This window comes from Acomys russatus, chromosome 1 (genome assembly GCF_903995435.1).
Source record: "Acomys russatus chromosome 1, mAcoRus1.1, whole genome shotgun sequence".
NCBI lineage: Eukaryota > Metazoa > Chordata > Mammalia > Rodentia > Muridae > Acomys > Acomys russatus.
In genome coordinates, this window is record NC_067137.1 from 21445580 (window position 1) to 21468506 (window position 22927).

The 22927-nt window shown below is 45.7% G+C and overlaps 1 protein-coding gene across 1 annotated transcript in view; it reads left to right on the top strand.

The window, feature by feature from the left end:
• Positions 1-22927, top strand: part of Alk (ALK receptor tyrosine kinase) — a 713415-nt gene that overhangs the window by 387015 nt on the left and 303473 nt on the right. Inside the window, exon 4 of the mRNA XM_051169801.1 lies at positions 1143-1344. Within this exon, the coding sequence (XP_051025758.1) occupies positions 1143-1344 (202 nt within the window). The remainder of the gene's footprint in view (positions 1-1142; positions 1345-22927) is intronic.

The following is a 22927-nucleotide window of genomic DNA, read 5'->3' on the forward strand; positions in this document are numbered from 1 at the left end:
GCCTGGAACAATAAAATCCTGCTGGGATTTTTATGCAGGTGGTAATCTCCAGGAAAGCCAGTTTCTTGTAGGTCATCTGGCCTGTGCCACTGGAATCCAGCTTGTCCCAGAAGGAAGCTCTGCCACAAGTGTGAAACCAATGGTGATTTCTAGGCCTTTCTTTTGTGGAAACCAGTTGCTCATTCACATGACTCCATCTGAAATGGAGATTGTTGCATCCAGCTAAACCTTCTCATTCCATCCTAGAAAGTGAAAGCTAAGAGAGCTATCATTTTTTTCCTAAAATCATTTAGCTAGTAAGCAATGGAGAAGTCATTTGAAATAGATGCCTTTTTTCCCCCTGTGTCATAGATAAAAACAAACCAAACAAATCTACCCCAAGGTTCAAGGACCTAGAGCCATTTTAGTAGGGGACACGAAGGTTATGACTTAGTCAGTGATCTGTTGCTGCGAAGAGACACCAGACCATGGCAACCCTTATAAAGGAAAACTTTTCATTAGAGATGGCTTACAGTTTCAGATGTTCAGTCTATTCTCATGTGGCAGGCAGACGTGCTGCTAGAGAAGTAAATGAGAGTTCTACATTCCTATCCACAGGAAGCAGGGAGAGAGAGAGAGAGAGAGAGAGAGAGAGAGAGAGAGAGAGAGAGAGAGAGAGAGAGAGAGAGAGACAGACAGACAGACAGACAGACAGACAGACAGACAGACACAGACACAGAGACACAGAGACAGAGACAGAGAGAGGGTCACTGGGCCTGGCTTGGGTTTTTGAAAGCCTCAAAGCCCACCTCCAGCGACACACTTCCTCAAACAAGACCACACCTTCCCCTTCCCCTAGTGACCAAGCACTCAAATCTATGAGCCAATGGGGGGCCATTCTCGTTCAACCCACCACAGGTTAGAACTTTGTCCCTAGAGATTATCAAGGCCATGTCCCTGGTCACCATCCACCTCCTCCAGGATGGACCGCTTTAGAAGAAAAGCTGTAAGAGGAAGAATGGGGATAGGTGTGCCCATCTAAAGCAAGACATACCTGGCATCTCTGAGTTCAATGTTGTTGGCGTTCATCCCCTTCCATGGAACCACAGCTTGTCCTAGTCATTCGACATATCTTCAGATTTCCTTTCCTTTCCTCTCCCCAGGCTCCTTCCTCCTCCTGAACACATCTGCAGATTCCAAGCACACCATTCTGAGTCCGTGGATGCGGAGCAGCAGTGAGCACTGCACTCTGGCTGTCTCAGTGCGCAGACATCTACAGCCCTCTGGGAGATATGTTGCCCAGCTGCTGCCCCACAATGAAGCTGGGAGAGAGATTCTTTTGGTGCCTACCCCAGGGAAGCATGGGTAAGTCTTTCCCAAGGTCCAAATTGATTTTTAGAAGGTGATTTGGCTTCAGAGTGCACATTTCCAGACCCTGACATCTACTTAAGGTTCACAATTGTCCTTTAATGGGTAGGTCCGGATTGAACCATAACTGCTAATACTCCCCCAGGTAGTGCCTCAGGCCTTGATCTGTGGGCCCCCCGGACTGCCCTGGCTAGTGGTCCTTCCAAAGGCCAGAGGACCAGCTGTCAAACTGGGCACTTAATGTGTGGATGTTAAAGATATTCATGTCTCAAGGTCCAGATGGAGCCAAGGAGCAAACAGCTAAAGGGAATGTTAAACAGCTGCCATGAAATCAATTTAATATGCCAGAAAATAGGTTTTATCAGCAGAACGTGGGCAAGGAGGGGGAAAGACAAAATATTGTAACCACCCAAGCAGATCCTATGAGACTATGTGGCCTGGAAATAGCAGGCCTGTTAACCCTTCAGAGATCAGAAGACAGCTTTGTTCTAGAACTTTCCAGATGTGCGCAACTCTGAAGTCACCCAAAGCCTACCACAGAGGAAACTGATAAGCTTTCTGGAAATGTAGTTCACTTGCTCAGTGATCCATGAAGCCTCTACAAGGAATGACATGGGAAAGCAACTTGAACTAGGCCGTCACTCTGTCTGCCTTTTTGTCTCCATCCCTTTATAATTTTATAAATAGCATGTCAAGGAGTTGGCTCTGAGTGGCCACATATTTGATGACTTTTCAGTCAAGAAGGGTGATGAACCTTCTTTGTAATCATTATAAGAGAAAAAAATCTGGTTTTAGAATGATGCTCAAATTGTTTTTCTCTCCAGAAAACAGCTTTTCAGAAGACCCCCCTCTTGACTGATGCCTGTCACCCACCCTCTGCCCCTGTGGTGTGACTAGGCGGCATCCTGACTATCACGTTTCCAATGCAGCAATAAGATCTCCTCAGTGCTTCCTTAGAAGTCTCTTTCTCATGCCATGCTAAGGACCCATCTGCTTTCAGTTCTATCTAAAAGAAATACAAGCCACGGCAACCCCAACAGGAATGCAATCTCTTATTTTTATCCCTTGGTTTTCTTTTATTTACTCTTTCACTGGACATGACAAGACTGTTGGATGCCTGAACTCATAGAAGCAGTGGTCACCTGCACAAGATCATGCCAGTTACATGTCCAGCATGGGTCAGAGATGGGCTCCCAAGCCCTGCCCCTGCCTGAGGAGGAGTTACTGGCTGTTGATGGCTATTAGGGGAAGAAAAACCTCTTTTCTTTGGAGGAATGGCCACTGGTGGGTTTCCCATGTTTGTAATAGATGGGCCGATACCTGTGTGCATATAGGCAGTACCAATTGGACCAGACTCACTTGGGGAAAAGAGGGAGAAAGAGAGAGAGAGACAGAGAGACAGAGAGAGAGACAGAGAGACAGAGAGAGACAGAGACAGAGAGACAGAGAGAGAGACAGAGAGACAGAGAGACAGAGAGACAGAGACAGAGAGAGAGGGGCAGAGACAGAGACAGAGAAACAGAGAGAGACAGAGGCAGACAGAGACAGAGACAGAGAGTAACAGAGAGAGAGAGAGACAGACAGACAGACAGACAGCGAGACAGAGACAGAGAGACAGAGAAAAGGATATGTGCAGGACTAGAGGTCTATCAGGATTCATGGAGAGACTATGGCAGGTATATGATCATGACACATAGTATTCACTTAGGAATGACGTCTAATACCAGTGAGGATGCCAACCCCATAGCTAGACTCACATTTATCTTTCTGTTTCTGAAATGCCTCTCTGAGTCTCTTGCTCTATTCTAGTCACTAAAAATAAAAAGTGTCAAGTGCCTGGGATGCCCATTGTTTTGGACAAGCTCTTCTTGGGTACCAGGACTTTTTTCATCCTGATGTTCTTTTCCAGTGGAAAGCTCAAAGAGTAAGCCCCGCCCCCATCCTTTGGCAGGGCAGGACCAGTGATGGCTTCAGAACATGACAGCCTCAGAGCTGGTTATTTTGACTTACCATTTCTGCGTCCTCTCCTCAGGCAGCCTGGCAGATAGCAGGGAGTGCAGCTTGGAGTTGCTGATCCCCGCAAACAATGAATCCTCAGGGTTCTGTGGGTTGAGGCAGAGAATCACTGATGTCATAGGTGGCTGTGGTTAGAGATCACACTGAAAGGCAAGCCTACAACGCCTGTGAGTGTGAGGGGATACCAACACCTCCCATGTGCTAGTGCCAGTGTCCTTGTGGTTGCTCTGTGGTAACTACCCCAAAAATATTTGCCTCAGTATCTTCCTGTGCTTATCACAGCCAAGTGAATCCCCATTTAACAGATGGGAACATGTACATTCATAGAAGAAGTAGAAAGTGGCATTGTGTTCTTTCCAGTAAAGCAGAAACCCAACTGAAAAGTAAGACTGTGTTGTGGTCATGAGTAAGGGGCGAGGAGGGCCGAGAAAGAGGAAGGAGTAACAGAACCTTGCAAATGACACATGCCTTTGATCCTCTGGTTCCTCGAGACAAACAAGCCTGGAGCCATGAGAGGCTAGTACCTTCAGGGGCATTCTTCCCTTTGCCTGTGATGAGACAAGAAAAACCCCACCCCACTGTGTAGCTAGGCTGTGAACTCCCTTAAGGCTGCCCTAGCCGTCAAGTTCAAGGTCCACTCCACTGCCTAAGGTGACCTCTTCCTGATCCCCCAGAGGGCTTGAGCTGCCCTCTGCAGGCTGTGACCTGAGGCAGCAGAAGGAACCTGAGACCGACCTGGTGATGTGGACCCCCACATCTAGAGAGATTTGTCTCTCTTCTAGGCTCAAGAATCTCATAGAGAGAGGGCTCCTCCTCCCATCCCTGGCAGAGCCACTGTAGACTTCAGTGATGTCCAGGAATGGTTCCAACTTTAAATTAAAGATGCCTTGGGCCAGCTTCTTACTTCCAATTAGATCAATATGATGAGGGTATGAGGTGTCAGCACAAGGGACAATCAATAGAGTATTCTACTGCATCGAGGAGCTCTGTTCTCCTGGGCATCTTGGCAAGCTACCTGACACAAGGCCCTCGTCCAGCACATCAGAGCCCTCTGAATATTTGCAAGTTAGGTCAGAGTCTCTCAGCTTCATGTTACTGACATTCAGACTAGAAGGGTTCTCTTCGCTACGTGGGCCTGTCCTGTGCATTTTCTGCCAACAGCCCTGGCCTCTGCTGTACCAGATGACATCAGGACACTAACACCCCTCCCCAGTGTGCCAATCAAAAACCTCCCCAGGTGTTTTTCTAAATGTTCCCTCTCAGTAAAAACATCCACTCTGAGAACCAGTCAGTTCTACGGGGGCATTGTAGAGCTGAGGGAAACTGTGAGGTTTGCTGGGTTCAAACTTCTCAACTTACAGATGCAGTAACTAAGGCCAGGGAATGAGGACACTTACTTCATGTCACATCACAAGATTTATTTTGTCAAGTTGGGTGTCTGGAATTCTGCACTCATGACAGTGTGTCAGCCACTGTGGTCGGTCATGGTTTACGATGACATATAACATGCAGTTCATACAGCTACAGGTAAAATGTATTCAGCACTTCCTAGATGCACTGGCAAGTCACCCCTGTACCCCTCACATGTGTTTTCAGTCTTAATACTCATAAAAACACAATGAGACACATTGCCGCCATCACCTCCTGCATTGCAGACGAAGACACTCAGTGAAGCCAACTAGCCTGTCTGAAGTCAAAGGCTGGGCAGGTTGGAGGTGCTCTGTACCCAGCAGCCAGGATTCAGAGCATTTTCATCCATTGCTGTAAGAGCTCAATCAGTCACTACAGTTCAGCAGGAAAATTGTAGTCCAGGTGCCATGTTGAATGACTTTGGGATGATCAGAGAGCCCTGGATGGTTGTAAGTTAGGTCAGGGTTCTCCCAGCTGTGGGTTACTAATACCTGTTAAGACCACAGAGGCACAAAGAGTATACAAGATCAGCCCTACTGCCAACAGTGTTCTGGCTTCAGGCAAATCCCACGTCTTCTTAAGCCGTTGTTTCCTCATCTGTATGTTAGGAATGATGCTGTTGGCCATGTCCTCATGCTGCTGTGGGTCCTCTTCAAGGATGGGGCCATTCTGTCTAGTGGATATAATGCAAGGCCTATATCCTAATGTAATCTGTTCTGATAATAATCTGCTCTCTGCTTATGGGGTCCTGCCGGAAGAAACCAGTGGCTCATATTACTGAAAGTTCACTCCTTCAGGAACATAGCACTCAGAACAACACAAGGAGGACAAGTGACAACCTGGCGATGGTGACTGTGACAGTTACAAGTGGGGCTGGCTCCCTCTCACTAGAAGAGATGGTAGTTTGGAGACCAGTCATTGGGAAGCCATAGTCAATGTTTGTAGTCACAAGAAAAGGAATAGTGATAACCAAGTCAGCTGTGGGGGTGGGGAGTTGGACTCAGAGAGCCAGGCCAAGGAATGACAAGTCAGATTCTACCAAGTCCCTACAGGTCCCTGAGTCCTGCTTCCACAGTGGCAGCTCAGTGGACAGCAGTCTGCCTAGAAGCACTTGGAAGCAAAGAAAAGGGCAGTGGGGGGCAAGGCTCACAGCAGCTGCTCACTTCCTAATCTTCTGGAGAGCAGTACAGCATGTCAGGGCACAAGCACTGGAGTCTGCCAAGACTGCCTGGCATTGGAAGGGGTCTCCTGGGTGACAGAAAAATGAGGGCCAGTCTGCTCACCACCCAGCCAAAATGACTACAGAAGCAAGGAAACAGAAATCCAGAACTGTTCAAATAGCCCAGGTCTGGCTGGCCACCAATAGACAGAGCACATCAAAGCTAGAAATGAGTGGTCGCTAAGTCTTCTTGAATTGAAAGAATATGATAATACTTATTTAATATGGTGAGTTGTGAGATGGTATGAGGAAAAAGGCTCACATTATGACCAATTGTAAGAGCTTCTTAATAGTGCTAGATCCCTTTTCCCATAAGCATTCATTTTCCAACAGTAGAGTGAGTGCCCTGCCTGTAAGACATGCCAGAAATGACAGAGCCAAAGGGCACATGGCCATGACTTTCAAGGAACATCCAGCCCATTAATGAAGACAGTCAAACAGCAACAGCAATGTTGTAGAGATAGAAAGATGCTTAGCCAGATTCTGCCCAGTGAGCTACCTGCTGTATTATGCTGCCCTGGTGATGTGTTTTAACAAGATCGATTCTGCAGCAATCGGCTGCATGTAGCTAGTGCCCTCCTGGGTTCTGGGGCACAGGCTTACGGATTTGTGGTGTCTGGGGCTATACGAGAGAATTTTCTGGGCTTCTTCCCAGCCATCCATCTCAAGTCTCCCTGCCTCTCTAAGCATACAGATTTCTCCTGCAGCCATGACTATCTGGGGATTTTATTATGTGTGACCAGAACTCCACAGTGTGTGAAGGGAACAATTGGTCCCTGAGGGCATAAGGGTTGCCAGTCACTTGAATTGCTAATACTTGAAAGATATAAATCTAAAGGATGTGTTGATATTGAGGTTTGAGCCTGGCAAAGCTGTCAGGAACATCTGCGTGCCAACATGCCTGTTGTAGAAGGCGGGAGAATACTGCTACACCCATCTATACTACACCTTACTTTCCCTAGTCCCAGAAGACACTGAAGCCCAGAGCCCACTCACCATCAGGTTCCATGTGGGGAAGTTGACACTTAATAGCATGGTGTGCTATTAAATGTCACCCCCTGGCTGATTAGCTGTGATAGGAAATGCCTAGAAAATGAAAATCCATAGATACCTGCTCAAATAAAAAGGGATGCAGGTCCTGGCTAGAGGCCACTCTTAGTCAAATCTGTTTTAACCTAGGATCAATAGGGTTTAAAAAAGTAGTAGTGATCCGCCAGAGTAATATACAACAAAAAGAAAAAAAACTGGCATTGAGAGGCACGGTCTCTGTCCTAACTCCTCCTGTGGCTTGCAATGTGAATTTCTAGCTCTGGTGCATCACTTCCTCTAGAGCACATAACAGTGATAATGATTCAAAGACCATTCTTTGCCAGCAGCCCCTGCTCTGGATGCTGCCCTGGTCTGGGGCAGCTGTCAGCTCTCTCCAGCTCTCTGACAGTCATCTTTCTAGCTATCACAGGGGCAATTCTTACTACCCTTCCAAGGGGACCTTCCCTCCCCAGCACACAGAAGCTTGGCTTTTCTTGAAACTTGATAGGGCAGGAGGAAATGAGTGAGAGATGGACCCAAGGCAGCAATCAAGTGAAAAGATGCCACCGGGCACTTGCTTCTGAAGAGGGTTCATTACCCTTCCAGTGTTGTTTGGGGTTTAAGTCTGGGCATCCCAGAGCACTGTGGCAAGTGTGGCTGATGCAGAGAAATCAGAGCTGGTAGCAGTCAGCATCCTGCCAAAGTTATCCTCAAATCCTGCCTGCATGATAAGTGGGATCAGGAATTAAAAAAAAAAAAAAGTGATCATTTATTGAAATTGATGCCCTCGAGTGGCAGTGTCACAATGATTTAATTTCAGGCCCGGCTTTTTCTTACTTTCAAAGTCATTCACGGGTGTCAGCTCCCCTCTCTTTCCCCTTGGTCTGAATAACGCACTAATAAATATACAATAAGGGCTTTAATGTCTGGGTGATTTACACTAAAAAGAGAGAGCCATTCAAAGGCTTTAAAGATAATTTTTAAAAGTCTTAAAACTCACACCCTGGCTTGTCAGAGGCATTATTTCCTGGTACTCTAGCTTAGTAACAATCATGACATCAGAGGTTCTGTGATGCAGGTGGTTGTGGGACATGGAAGCCTAAGTGTTCTTGGGGGTTTGCTGTCCACCCGCAATGAAGGGCTTGCATGGATCTGAATTTCTTAATAAGGTAAAAATAATCACAGGCCCCACATGGCTCTGAAGCTCCAACTGTGGAACCTGTGCTGAACTCTTCTCCCACCTCTGCAGCCATCCGTCCTTCTAAGGGGTTCAGGGCAGCTCCCCGTGGTTATGGGACATAAACATGATCGGAGCAAAACATGATCAGCACCCACTAACCCAAAACATGAGCTCATGTTTCTCATCCTTAGTGTGGGCTACCTGTGGTGGAACAATAGCCCAACTCATCATGCCTGGCTTTACCATATTTTCCACCATCCTGGGTAATAACACCGAGATGACTTTTAAGATGTCGAAATCCTCTTGTAGGAGCTGGTCTGTCCTCCAACATGGTAGACCTGAAATTTTGATGACAGAGCTCAGAGCCAGGCCATTCCTAAAACTCACATAAACTGAGTCCTACCCTCAACCATTCGCCCCATCTATTCATCTCTGGGTGAGCATGAGGGTGTATGTTTTAGAAAACTCCCTGGGGATTCCACTCTGCATCAAAACGTAAGAGTCATGGCTGTCATCCTGACTTATTCGCTTGATTGCGTAAGCCAGTAGATTTCCACAACTGCTGGATTAAGCAGTAAGGAGAAAAGAAAATGCTGGGATGTGTGCCATGGTCTAAGGAGAGGTGGAACGTTGTTCTGCCATGCATAGATAGACAGGCAGAAGGTAACACTTTGCAGCTGTAGCACAGGCTTGACTGTGCATTCCTCAAGCTGGGGGAGCTGGACTGTACGCGAGTCCTGAACCTGATTTGTCTTCACTATACTCAGATACTTCTAAAAGGCTTTTCAAAGGTGCAGGACACTAAGACACTGGAAATACAACAGAGAGTAGAGAGAAGCCATACCTGCTAGAGTCAGAGAAAAGTCTCTTCCCCATCCATGTATTTATCCAACCATCTCTATAACCATCATGATGATTGCGTCTATCCTAGACATCTACCCATCTATCATCTAACCATATGTGTGCGTTTTTTTTCCACCTCTCCATATATCCACCTATTATTTTCCCGTCCATTCATGCACCCTGTTCATATATCAGAATGTCATGTGTTGGCTCTCATCTGGGTCCCAGGGCACAGCCCCCTATGCTGTTCCTGGGAGATGGATACTCATCAGTTAACAGCTATGGTGGGAACCTCCTGCACTGTGTCTATTTAGTTCACCAGGTACACCAGCACCCACTAACCTATTTCATCTTCACTGTAGTCTTAGTCATGCGCATTATTCTCATTTTATAGATGAGTAAGCTGAACCCAGAGAGGCTCCATGATTTGTCACGGTCAGCACAGGGGAATACAGTTTGCTGGGTTCATTTTCTTTTGTCTTGTCATCTCTCCAGAGGGCCTTGCAGTTAAATCCTGGCCCCGTGCCTAGCTCTGAGGAAAGAGAGAGCTGTTCGCATCCATTAGGAAAAGCTCTCCTCACAGAAACTCATCTAATTTCGAGCCACAGCCATGAGAGGGGAGACCTTGGCTTGTGGATCTTTTACTCCCCCCAAGGCATCTGGCATAGTGTGTAGCACATAGTAACATTCAACGATGGCTGAGTAGATCAACTTAAAGATAATCCCACGATGCAACACTTTTTAAACCTGTGCCTTGGATCTGAAGTGAATGCTAAGGCTCAGACGGAGATCTCAGAGGAATGTTCAGTCAATGGGAAGATGAAAAGTCCTGTCTCCTCACCTTCCATCTACACCTTAGGATAGGTATGTATCCCTCCCTGGGACTCAGGAAGCAGCTGTCAGAGTGCTCCTCAACTGTGAAGGTTGCCACTAAGTACAAAGGACAGTTTCTTTCCTGGCAGGAAGAACTTTTACTCACGATTGCCTTCATTGGCAGAAATCAAAAAAATAATAATACAATAAATGAGAAGACCATCCGCTTCTGCCAGCTCTGACCTTCGTAGCTTGACAGCTGAAGGCTTGTAGTAGGGTCTTTTGAGCTTGCCGCTTTTGTTTTCCTACTCTGCCCTGGATATCTGATGGGTTGAAGTTCAGACAGAGGAGAGAATTCTGAATACCTGTAACCCCTGCCTTGTCAGACTGGCTTCTTGGCAAATCCCATAATGATAAATAGACATTGTATACAAAGAGAAGTCAAAACGGATTGAAAGGATCACATCTCACCTCATAAGTGTTGACTGAAGCTCTCCATTTCCCAACAGGGACAAAGATATTAGAATAAATGGAGGAATTTAGGTGATAGCCCACTGGAGGCTCTCATTCATCCATATATTCTGACAACAGAGGTTTGTGAGTTTTTCCCGGCCATCACTGGGACACTGGTGGCTCTTGCCGTTTCTAGGCTATCACAACATGGTTGAAGTTGGACAGTAGCAGATATTGCAGTGCCGTGGGGGACAGAGCTGTGATGGCTATTTCACATGGGTGCTGTGGGAGTACAGATGCTTACCAGGTAATGTAGCCCAAAGAGCTAGCTCTGAAGGGGAAGCGGGCTGGTCAGGTGCTGAAGAGATGAAGGAACCTAGTGCACACACACACACACACACACACACACACACACACACACACACACACACACACAAACAGCAGTGGAGGGGCCAGGCAACCTGAGGAGGTAGGTGAGGAGCTGGGGCTGTGACATCCTTTCTGTTTGTCATTTAGTCCGTGGTACAGTACCTGATCTTATCTAGTCCCTGATCAGACTCTTGGAGTTCTTCCTTCGTGGGCTTGTGTGGCAACAAAACCATCAGCTGCCCGCAAAGACAAAGCCTACTCCCCGGACCCACATCACCCAGCCTGTGTGTGAAGAAAATGTCCTGGGGTAAAAGCTGAAAGGACCACCCTAGGGTCCAGGTGCTGCCCTCACTGTCTCTCTGCTGCTATGTTTTATTTTTTCCAATGAGGACTCCAAGTGTCTAAGGACAATGCACAAATGCAAGAACATCCCACAGTAATGCCAAAGAATCTCACAATAGAGAGAACCTTTGTTAAGGTTGGGTCAGATTCCAGAAGTTTCCTACTGTCCTTCCCTTCTTCCTTTGGCAGGATTAGGGGAAATGAGTTATTTTTCAAGTTTGATTACCCTCTACCCGATTTCCACCAGAGGATCATGTGAATTCTTCAATACCCAGTGCAATATCTTCTCTCTGAAAATGCCTCTTAGTGTTTCCCAGATGTCAATGAGTACCAGTGGCACCATGCGGCCTTGGGATCCTCCCACCCCATGACTAACCTGCCCTCAGTGTGCTCTCATCTTGGCTTCTTAATTCTCAGAAGTAAGGAACCTGTAGCCTGAGGGACAGTCCTCTTCCACCCTGCATCCTCCTTAATTTGCAAACAAAACCAGTGAAGGGAGGAGGGGAGAGTGGAGCTACAGTTTCCAGTCTCACAGTGGGGCTGCTGAAAGTTCTCCCCAACCTCACACAGTGGGTACGAAGATGGCTTTGAGCCCACACCATCCAGTGCAGCAGTTTATGCTCCTGTGTGTGTCCCCTCTAACACCAGCCAATAATTAATGATAAACTAGTATCATTTCCTGTGGCATAAATGCAATCCGTCCTCTTCAAAACAAAGAGCAAACTTCAAGTATTGTCTCACACTAGAGACTGATTTTGGAAAGCCAGCAGTCAGAGGAGCAGAAACTGGCAAACATGATCTGTGTACTCCTGGAGGCACGGCCCGTCTAAGGATCCAGGTCCCTACTCTCTTGTCTCCCCAAAGCTCCCACCAGAGTATCTCCTTTCCTCTTCCAGAAGCCAAGCCTGTTATGGTAAGGGCACAGAACGGGATGTCAGAATCACAGGCTTTTTTATTTGAAACAAACTGTCTAGACAACCGATAGTGATGGCTCCAGGGTTTGAAAACAGCACCATAGCCCACATGGTAGCCCAGCTGGACTTAGCATTTATTCCTAGCCTCAGAGCAAAGCCGCGTTCCCTCTTGCCTAGCCTGCTCCTGGGTGCTCCTCTTCCCCTTCTGTTTTGTTTATAGCGCTGTACATGCATACATGCCTCGCTAAACTCCGGGCTTTGGCAGAAATGCGCTCTCTCTTATGGTTCAGAGCCTTAGTTAAAAGCTGTAGCCACCATGGGATTTCAAATTTAAAAGGCTTCACAAAGTCTGCAAACAGATTTGGTGCAGTGTTTACTCCTGAGAGAATTTTACATCACTAAGCTCTGTGAATGAGCACCCCCACAGCTTTCAAATGACTGAGCTTTCAAATTACTCCTTTTACCAGTGGGTAAGGGGTAGTGTTGTTGGTTTTTTGTTTGTTTTAGTAAAAGACAGGAGGACACTTGGGGAAGGTCACAGCTTCCTGAGATTAGGTTGGGCCCCTACCCCTAGCATGACAGTCACTACAATCCACTGATCTTCCTGAGATTATTCACCCAGAGACAGAAGCTGTTGACAGCCCAAGTCTTCCTGCCCCACAGCTCAGATGCCTAGTGCATAATGGGTCTGGGAAAGCCATATGGTGAGCATTCTACCCCCACCCTGTTCCCACTTTCTTGTGTACAGGTACACACATGTGTACATGCATCTGTAGGCCAGGGGTCAACCTCAAAAGTCTTTCCTTTGTTTTTAAGATAAAATCTTCTCCCATTATGGCCTGTGGCCTACCATGTAGACTAGCCTTGCCAGCCAGGGAACCCTAGGACTCAGGCTGTCTCTGCCTTCACTGTGCTGTGATGACAAACATGCACCCCCATGCTTAGCTATTTACCTGGGTACAGGGGTATCCAAACTAGGTCCTCATGCTTGTAAGAAAAATCCTTTGCCTAAAAGACACCCAAGAAAGAAGCCACAGCAGACTGAATTCTCCCTTGCTGGTAATTCTGAAAAGCAATAATTGAAGTCCTTGACAGTATCCTCAGAGACTCCGCCCACAGGAAGTCTCCAAATGAACAATGGAGACTGTGGTATCACAGCAGGTCAGATGCAGCCTATTTATTTGCTTGTGTCCACTGAGTGGTCACCTGCCCAACACAGAATCAAAGCTGAGCTCCTCTTGAGCTCAGAATCCAAAGCCTTGGTCTGGCTACCCAGCTCTCCAGCCTGGTTTAATAATTAAAAAATAAGATGCCAGGCAACAGATATTATGTGGAGAAATGTATTAAAAGACCATGGGGAGAGGAGAAAAGGGGGAAGGGGTCCCCCAAAGAGAGGGACAGAGGAAGAGAGGAAGAGAGAGGAAGAATGAGAGAAGAGATAAAAGGAAGGGAGAGAGAGACAGAGAGACGGGGGGTGGGGTGGGGGGAGAGAGAAGCGAGGTGGACCTGTCCTTTTATATACTGGGCAGGGCCACACCCAGTGGCAGGTAGGCAATGACATCATAGGTAGGCAGACCAGAGCGGAATCTTAACCCCTAGCTCAGCCCACATGTCATTCAGATCAAACCACTCTGTGTTATCCACATGAATCAAAGGGTTCAGACCTTCTCGATCATTGAGAATAACCCTTCTCCTGCTTCCAGAAGACACATGTTAGCCACTCCCCCACAAAGCTTCTATAGAGACCTCAGACCCATGACATGCAGAGCTGATCATGTGTTCCTTTATGTGACCATTTCCCAGCTACTCCATACCTCTGTTGCAGTTCTCTCAGCACTGAGCTGCATTTATTCTTATCAATTAGGCTCCTCAGAAAAGCATGGTCATTATTTCTGTTCATGCGTCTAGCGCAGCACTCAGCCCAGTATGTGTTCAGAAAATGCTTATTAAATCAACAAATTCCTAGGCTAATTGGACCAGAAACTCTTTGAGAATAGAAACATGGTTTTTAAGGAAAATAAAATGTACCAAAATCTCCTCTCTATTTTCTGTAAAAGCTCACTTCCTTCTGTTTCGGAGACAAGATGCTACATCTGCAGTCATGGACACAGTGACTGTCCTTAGGAATCACCTCTGACCATGGCCCTGGCCATCTCACACTGGCAGGCCAATGCTGGCCTGAGAACACTGTGGAAATGGATCCTTAGCATCCTTGAGTGCAGTGCTCTCTGATTATCTACGCTGTGCTCACCTTTGCCCTTCCCATTCTCTGGGTTGTTTCTTGCACATTTCCGATTTTCCCATTCAAGACATCTACTTGTATTGCCCCTCCCCCTCCCTCCTCCCATTCCTGACTTTACTAGACTTTACATAACTGCTTAACCACACCAACTCCTGTTGAGGGTTTTGTTTTTCTTTCTTTTTTTTCTTTTTTTTTTTTTTTCCAGACAAGCTAAGCTGAATTCCAATTACCTTCCCTCCAACTGTTCCTTAAATATTCCCTTCATTATTTTGCTCTTCTCTCCCAGGACTAAAGTTCCTTCCTGACTGCATAAAATTAGAATCAGTATTCTATTAAATGTTTACCTACAGACCTCAGAGTGAGTCCCCGTGTATTGAGTTTCTGGTCTTCCTTGCACCAACTTAGTCACCTCCCCTGGGGACCCCTTCAGTATGTACCTAGTCCTCTTTGTCAGAGACCTAGATTATTTCTACATCAAAAAGAAAAAAAAAAAAAAGAAAGAAAAGAAAAAGAAATCCTTACTTATTTGTCATTTTTCTCTCTCAATTATCTGCCACCTTGTACAGTTTAGGGATAGTCTCTGGAGACTGGACAGCTGGCAGCAACAAGTACAACTGTCTGTGACATGAGCCAGGAAATTCAGTGATTGGCAAAGCCAGAACTCTGGTGGAAATAAAAGCCCTGTACTACACATATCCATAGCCCCCCAGGGTCCTGGCCCTGTGGCACTTCTCCAAGCCCACATTCTCTTGTGACTATATCTGAGTTGGAAGCACGGCAGATCATGAAGAGTATTTCAGTGTGGCATCTTGAGGCGTGAAGGAAGGAAATTGAATTCCACCTCTGTGCGCAACCCTGAGCCCATGGAAGAGCCTTCTTCAGAGCTCGGCTCTGACTTGCCTGGCCTTAGCCAGCAGTGGGCTCATCAAAGCTCAGCCTTGACTCGCCCCAGACAGTGGGCTGCCAATCATGTTGTAAAGCAGATCACCCCTTTGCAGATCAGCTGTAGCTCCTTGGAAAAGCTTGCTAGTGATCCCTTGGCTTTGGGACTTTAGAAAGGCATTCTGTGCCTCCATCGCTCTAAGCCACCAGTGTTTCTCCATAAAGGCATGCTAATACCTTGTAAGATCACTGTGAACAATGAACAGCCAGCACACAACTGCTGCTTACCATATCCTTGGTACAGAGGCATATGGTTGCATTTAATAGTTCAAATTTTCTATAAATGAGTCCTATAACAATGTAGTGTATATGTATATAAAGCTCCCTGGATGACCTCGATATCTATTAACTCCCTTTGCTCTTCTACTATTTTCTTAACCTTTTGTTTGCTGCTTGGATCACATAGAGCAAGCCCACTTCTTCTACCAAGGCACTTTGTCTTCCCTTTGAGGATAACGTTCATATCTTACCTCCCCTATGCCTTCAATGATCTGAGCTTTTCTATAGCTCACTTTCCATAGCTCTGTCCTCCATTCAGATAGGATCTTACCAGAGAACCCACTGAGGTAGACCAAGCTTAGCTTGCCATTTTGTTAGCTGTGCCCTGGCCCCCAGAGTCCCAGCCAGCACTAACGTTGACACCTAGAGGAGCCACGGAGACTGCTAAGCATGTCACGAGCACCATTTCTTAGACAGTTTGCATCCTTTCTTCCCAAGGGAGACTTCCCAAGTTTCTCTTACAGGGGAAGAAAGACTTTCTGGTTTGCCATCACCGTTCCTCAGAAGCATCTGATTCAAAAAGAAATTTAATCCCAGCCTCAATGTCTGCGTCATCTTGCTTCGTTTGTCATCCCTGTAGCCTGCCAGCTTTGCCCCTCTGTTCCCCTAATTGCCAAAGACATTTTTATACTGAGTCAATTGCATCAGGGCTCAATGCAAAATGAATCAATTTGAGAAGAATATAAGCTGCACTCTTGTCTCAAGTGTGCGTTAACATTCAGATGAGCTATTTAAAATGGGTCCAGGTTAGTGCTGGGGAGACAACCTTATCATTACTCTGACTCATCCCCTTCTGCCGGACTCCAGGAAAGGGGGCCTGGGAGCCCTCTTTTAGCCTCTCTCTCTCTCTCTCTCTCTCTCTCTCTCTCTCTCTCTCTCTAGGGAAGAATTAAACTAGGTGATGTCTTTGAAGCACTCAGATTTAAGGGTCTGATGAACAAAACCGAGTTTGACTTGCTGAGCTTACAGAGAAAAGAAAAGGTGGGCAGAGGAGACAAAAGTGAGAAGGGATTCTCTGCCCCCCCCCTTCCCTTGCTTGCTCATCATGCCTCAGGAACCCACATACATATGAAACCCAGGCCTAAGCACAAATCACACAGCCAGAGTCTCTGGATATAAAGCAAAGCAAATGTGAGAAGCAAACAGCCCCTGTTAGCACTCTGGTTTCAAAATTAAACAATGTTATACAACTGGTGAGAAAGCAAAGCCGTTCTGCAGCTCAGAGGATCATGTGGTGATTCAATGAACTAATTCTTCTATCATGAGGAGAGTCAGATAATATCTCCATTAGTAGCAAGAGGTTTAAAGAAGAGAACGAGGGGCAACACCAGAACAATTGCCTGATTTATGCTTTTTCAATCACCTGGGCTCATGGCCTAAACTGGTAATGGACTCTATCCATCAAAAAATTATTCTATCTGGCATGCTGGCTTCTGAAGAAATCTGGATGTCCTCACAGAGAATTGGTTAAATGATTTAATGTGTGGGAAAGCTCTTAGCACGGTGCCTCGGTAAAAGCTGGATGGGTCTATTTGGTCTGCTTTAATTATATGCTCCAGATATCATGATATATTACATACACACAATAGAAATAAAAGATCAGTTGTATGATAGAGGTCCTATAGCCCTGAAGGGTACAACTGTTAGCAGTGTGGAAGTGTCATCTCGTCAGGAAGATAGGCCAGAACAACATCTCTGTGCCCCAGGGTGTCCTCCTTCATGGTTTCTGAAATACCCCAAGTCTATATCGACTCACTAGTCATGCGCATTTCTGTTTTTCCTACTGATTCTTGCACTTCATCAAGACATACATATACCTTATGTTTTCATTTCCTTGTCCCCAACTCCAAAACAGCCCCTCTCACAGATGAGGCATTCGATAAATGTTGAAATTTTACAACTTTCGAATGGTGTCATGCTTAAGGCTAGAAAGATGCCTCAGTTGGTAAAGTGCCTGGTATGCAAGAATGAGGGCCTGAGTTCAAATCCCAAAGCCTATGTTAAAGCCCAGGTGTGGGCATAGACATTTATAATCCCAGAAAAGAAAGAAATGCAAAGATCTGTGGCGATTGCTGGCCAGGGCGTCAGTGACCCCTGAGTCCCAGTGATAGGCCCTGTCTCAAAATAAAGTGAAAGAGTAGATAGAGAGAGAATGAGAGAGGAAGGTGGGGGAGATAGAGAAAAAGACAGAGAAGGAGGGAGCAAGAGAGGCACTTGACCAACAACAGACAAGGTTGGTTCCCTGCTGTGTGATGCTTACTCTACACCAGGCATTATTCTCAATGCCTTCACATATGTTTATCCATTTCATCTTCACAATAGTCCTGTGATGTCACGTTATATTAGTCCTTTTTTTTTTTTTTTTTTTGCCACTGGGTTTATTTTTTTTTTTTTTTTTTTTTTAATTAATTCATTCATATTACATCTCAATAGTTATCCTATCTCTTGTATTCTCCCATTCCTCCCTTCCTCCCGCTTTCCCCCTACTCTGCTTCCCTATGACTGTGACTGAGGGGGACCTCCTCCCCCTGTATATGCTTACAGGGTATCAAGTCTCTTCTTGGTAGCCTGCTATCCTTCCTCTGAGTGTCACCAGGCCTCCCCATCAAGGGGACGTGGTCAAATATGGGGCAGCAGAGTTCATATGAAAGTCAGTCCACACTCTCCACTCAAAACCCAGCTATTCCACTCCTTGGAATATATCCAGAAGAAGCTCCAGCACACAACAGGGGCATATGCTCAACCATATTAGTCCTTCTTAATAGATGAAGACTCGAACTTCCTCGGTCACACAGCTGCCAATGATCAAAGGTAGAACTTGAGTCCATGGGATCTCACTTCAGAGTCCATGATCCTTGCCTTCTCTATGACCTCTCCAGATAAGAACCCATGGTCTGGGCATGCGGCTCCATTAGTTGAAGTAGTGCTTGTGTAGACTAAATTCAGTCCCCAGGGGAAGTGTTCCCTGCCCCAGGAAAGCAGTCTGCATTGGCCCAATCAAAATCAGATGACATGTCTGGTGGCAGAGACAAATTGCAAAGAGATCTATGTCCCACATCAAATTCTATCTCTACCACCTAGCCACCATTAAACCCTGGTGGGACAATGGCACATTATCCATTTGGGCAGCAGTGGGGTGAGAGGGGGACGAAGAGCAGAGCTATGAGAGGCTTTCAGTGGGGTCCACTCAGCCCTACATGCCGGGGACATGGATGGATGAGGATCAGGAGTCAGAATCTGATCTACATACCAACTGTCCCCAGCTGAGCACTTAGTAAAGATGCTGCTTTATTTTTATTCATAGGCAAAATTAGATAAGAAGCCACTAAGAGGAGGACTGCATACATAATGTATCATCAGATAAACTGAGATGATGTAGAAATGACCAGGTCCATATGCATCCCTCTGTATGTAGAGTCAGACTCCGCACCCCCCTCTCTGGCTGAGCCCTCACTAAAATCACTCAAATCTGAGCACATTGATCTCCTCCAACCCCAGTGAGCCAAGCCAGAGGTGGCCTTCCACAGCTGCATGTGGGGGGCTTCCAGATTCCCCAGAGCAAATGTGAAAACAAGTTCTTTCTTTTCCAATTGGCTCATGAAATGATTCCCTCTAATCAAACTTTCTCCACTTGCTTGTGCCTTTTGCCGCCTGCACTTACTTGCTTTTAAGCGGGGGAGTAGCTGCAGTCAGGGGATTCAGAGGTACATCAGCATCTTTTGTTGTGGGAACTGTTTTACCACATGCTTCGAAAGCTGGTTACAAACAGGTTGGTTTTGATAAGACTGATGTAAGTCCCACCAGGCTTGCTATAATTAATAGTCTGCTTACATGATGGGAGAGAGAAAATTGGGTATTGATTCCCAATTCAAAAAGAAAATCAACAATTGTTTCCCACAACCCCATGATTTCTTCTTGACTCCTCTGTCTTCCCAGATCTTAACCCCAAGGTCCACCCCACCCCTTTCCCGGTGTTGCTTCCTTTGTCTTCATTCACTCATTCGTGTATTGATATACTAGATGCTCCTTTCAATAAATATTCCTCCATACACACAGGAATTGTGCCAAAGGGTGGAAGCAGAACCAGGAACAAGCAGAGGCAGTCCTCATCAAGCCTGCCTTTTACAGAGGGGAATGAATATTACAGTGCAATCCTATGTGCCATCCTGTAATGACAGTAAAGATGCAGGGCTCTCACAAGAAGGGCCTGACGCAGGCCAGAGGGCCAGAGGGCCAGAGGGGTAGCCTTTCTCAAGGAGGTGCCATTTGAACTGGAGGTCAGTTGGAGGGACAAGTACAAGAATCTTTCGAGGAAAGGGAGAGGGCACATGAAGTCACAGGAAGAGAAAAAACATGGGGGCATTTTCAAGGGACTCAAGGGAAGTGCACATCTAGGCCCAGATGAGCCGAATGGAGTGTTCAGAAGGAAGCCTTGAAACAAAGACCAGCAGAGGACAGATCATAAACACGCAAGACCAAAGTCATGATCTTTAGAGCCGACCAGAGCCAATGTAGCTTGGGTAAGATGGTAAATTGGAGGTAGGATAAGTTGTAGACCTCAGATGGTTAAAGAACCTCAGGAGAAGGGGAGGTGGCTCTGAATAGAGAGTGGGCTATTGAAATAACTACAATGACCAGGGTTAGTGACAAGATGGACATGGGTGAGTGAAGGGGACTTTTGGCGGGGGGGGGGGGGAGGGTGGCTTGAAAGACTTGGTAGATGGAGCCATTCACTGAAGCAAGCCAGATTAAGGAGACGAGTATGAGAGGAAAATACAAAGCTCACCATGGAGGTGCTAAGGCTTCTGGAACTTAGAAGCATCCAAGCAGACGTGAATCTGGACTTTGAAGGAAAGATCTGGATTAAAAGAAGAAACTTAAGAGTTGTTAGTGTGTGGCATGGCTTAGCATACACAGGATGCCTTTGAAACAAACTGGCAATGAGCCACAGACCTAAAAATAAAAATCAAAGCACAGTGTTCAAGAAGAAAGTAGTTCTTTACTTTTTAAAAGATTATCTATCTTCTATCTATTTATCTATCTATCTTCTATCTTCTATCTATCTATCTATCTATCTATCTATCTATCTATCTATGTGTGTGTGTGTGTGTTTCTGTCTCTGTCTCCCTGTATCTTTGTCTCTGTCTCTTCCTCTGTCTGTTTGTCTGTCTTCAAAGGCTAGAACGGATATTGAATACCTTGGAGTTGAAGCAACTAATATGGGTTCTGGGAACTGATCTACAGTCCTCTATAAGAGCAGTAAGCTTTCTTACACCACTGAGCTATCTTTTTAGCCCTGAAAATTTCTAAAAAAAAATCCCTGAAGATTTGTGTGAACAAAAGATTTTTTTCAGCACTACAAAGATCATAAGCAATAATACAAATTATTAAAGACCAATAAGCATATTTATCAAAACTTTTAAAACCTGTTCATCATAGAATTCCATTTAAAAATAACATCACCAGCTGGGACTGTAGGTCAGTCAGTAGAGTGCCTAGCACACTCTAAGCTCTGAGTTCAGTCCCCCCAGTAACACATCAAACTAGGTATATATCCAGCACTCAGGAAGTTAGACAGGAGGCTCACAAGTTCAAGGCCATCCTCCGCTAAACAATGAGTGTGAAGAAAATAAAAATAAAGTTAAAAATTAAAACATGAAAACTCAAATCTCAAAAGGGAAGAAAGCGTTGATATATACAAGGAACTTCTTGTATCCACTGAATTAAGAAATTTATTTATTTATTCACTTTACATCCCAATCGAGCCCCATCCTTCCTCTCCTCCTGGTCCCACCCTCCCTGCCTCTTACCTCTATTCCCTCCTTTACCCCTCTGAGCCCACCTCAGCACATCAAGTTGCAGGGAGAGATTTCTTATAGATCCTGTATGAAAGAAAATATGCAAACGGCATGAAGCCCAGAAAGATGCTTGCAACATCACTTAAATTAGGAAGATGGACCACACTGCAGACTGTTCCCTGTGCTGGCATGGATATGAAGGACTAAAACCCTCATCTCCACTGCTTAGAGCATAAGAGATGGTCACAATTTTGGAAAACACTTTGGCTATTTCTTTTAAAACTGCCAGTACAACCAGCCAGCCAGTCCACTGCTGCATCCTTATGTGAGAAAATAAAAATGAATGTCCATACAAACTTGTACCTTAAAATGTTTAGCAGCTTTATTTGTAAGAGCCCCAGAACTGGAAATGAGCCAATTGTCCCTCTGAAGTCAGGCATACAAAGGGGCTTTAGGTGAGGTTCATCGTAGGGCACTGTCCAATAAGAAAAGGCATGATTTAATGAGCATTCCTCCAAGAGTGATAATCTGAATTTAATCCCTAGGACTCACACGGTGGAAAGAACATTAACCCTAACTTCTGTGACCTTCACATGTGAGCTATAGCACACATATCCTCACACAGATAGCTGCACACATGCACATTAAAAATAAAAATACATTGTTTACTGAATACGCAGCATAGGTGAGTCTCCAACTCATTGTTTCAAGAAAAAAGAAGCCATGTGTGCCTCAGTTCACATATAATCCCAGAAAATGCAAGCTGGCACACTAAACCAATAGGAAACTGGACAGTGGCTGTCCAGGAAGTACAGACGCAAGGCTGACTGCAAAGAGGCAAGAGAGCCTCTGCATTACCAGCAGGAGGGCTGCAGATAATGGTAGTGTTCCATATTTTGAATGGATTTTGTGGTTTCCTACTGTAAAAGACCATTGCAAATTATCAAATTATGCACTTTTTCTTTAAACAAAATGATGGTTAGCGTGTATTAATTGTACAGAATAATTGGGTTTCGTTGTGATATTATAATTTGTGCATATAATGAGCTTTGATTACAATTATCCTCCCATGGCCTTGTCTTATGCCCTTTTCTGTCTCCTGCTGGTCCCTTCTTCCCATCAAGTGCTGTGCTTTAAGTGGATGGCACTAGATGCAGAAAAATTATGCAGTTCACTAAGGTGATTTCAAAAGTACCCAGAATGCAATGGGAAGACGCAAAGCACCAAGAGCAAAAATCAGAAGATGTGCATGTGCACGGATGTTTTAAGAGTTTAACTAGGAGCAGCCGGTAAGGAATAAGACAGCAGCTAGAACAGAAGAGAGCTCAAAGTCCACTTGTACCCCTGCCTCACGTATGTGGCTCGGGTACAGCTAGACAAGATAGAGCTGGGAGTTTCGGGTCCCTGCCTCACCAGTAGCTCCCTCAGAAAGACTTCCCAGCACACAGCAGCTAACTCCATAGTCAACTCTTTAGGGGCTGGAGAGATGATTCCATAGTATTAAGAACACCTGCTGTTCTTCCTGGGAACCTGTGTTTAGTTCCCAGAACCCACTCATAGGGGGTTCACAACTGACCGGAACTCTGGTTGCATGGGATCCCATGCCCTCTTCTGTGTGCATAATGAAACCCTGTCCCAAACAAACCAACCAATAAAATAAAAACTATTTAGACAACAAGGGGCTAGCCTGCACTCTCACTTTCTTTGTCAATTTCAGGGCTATCTTTGTTT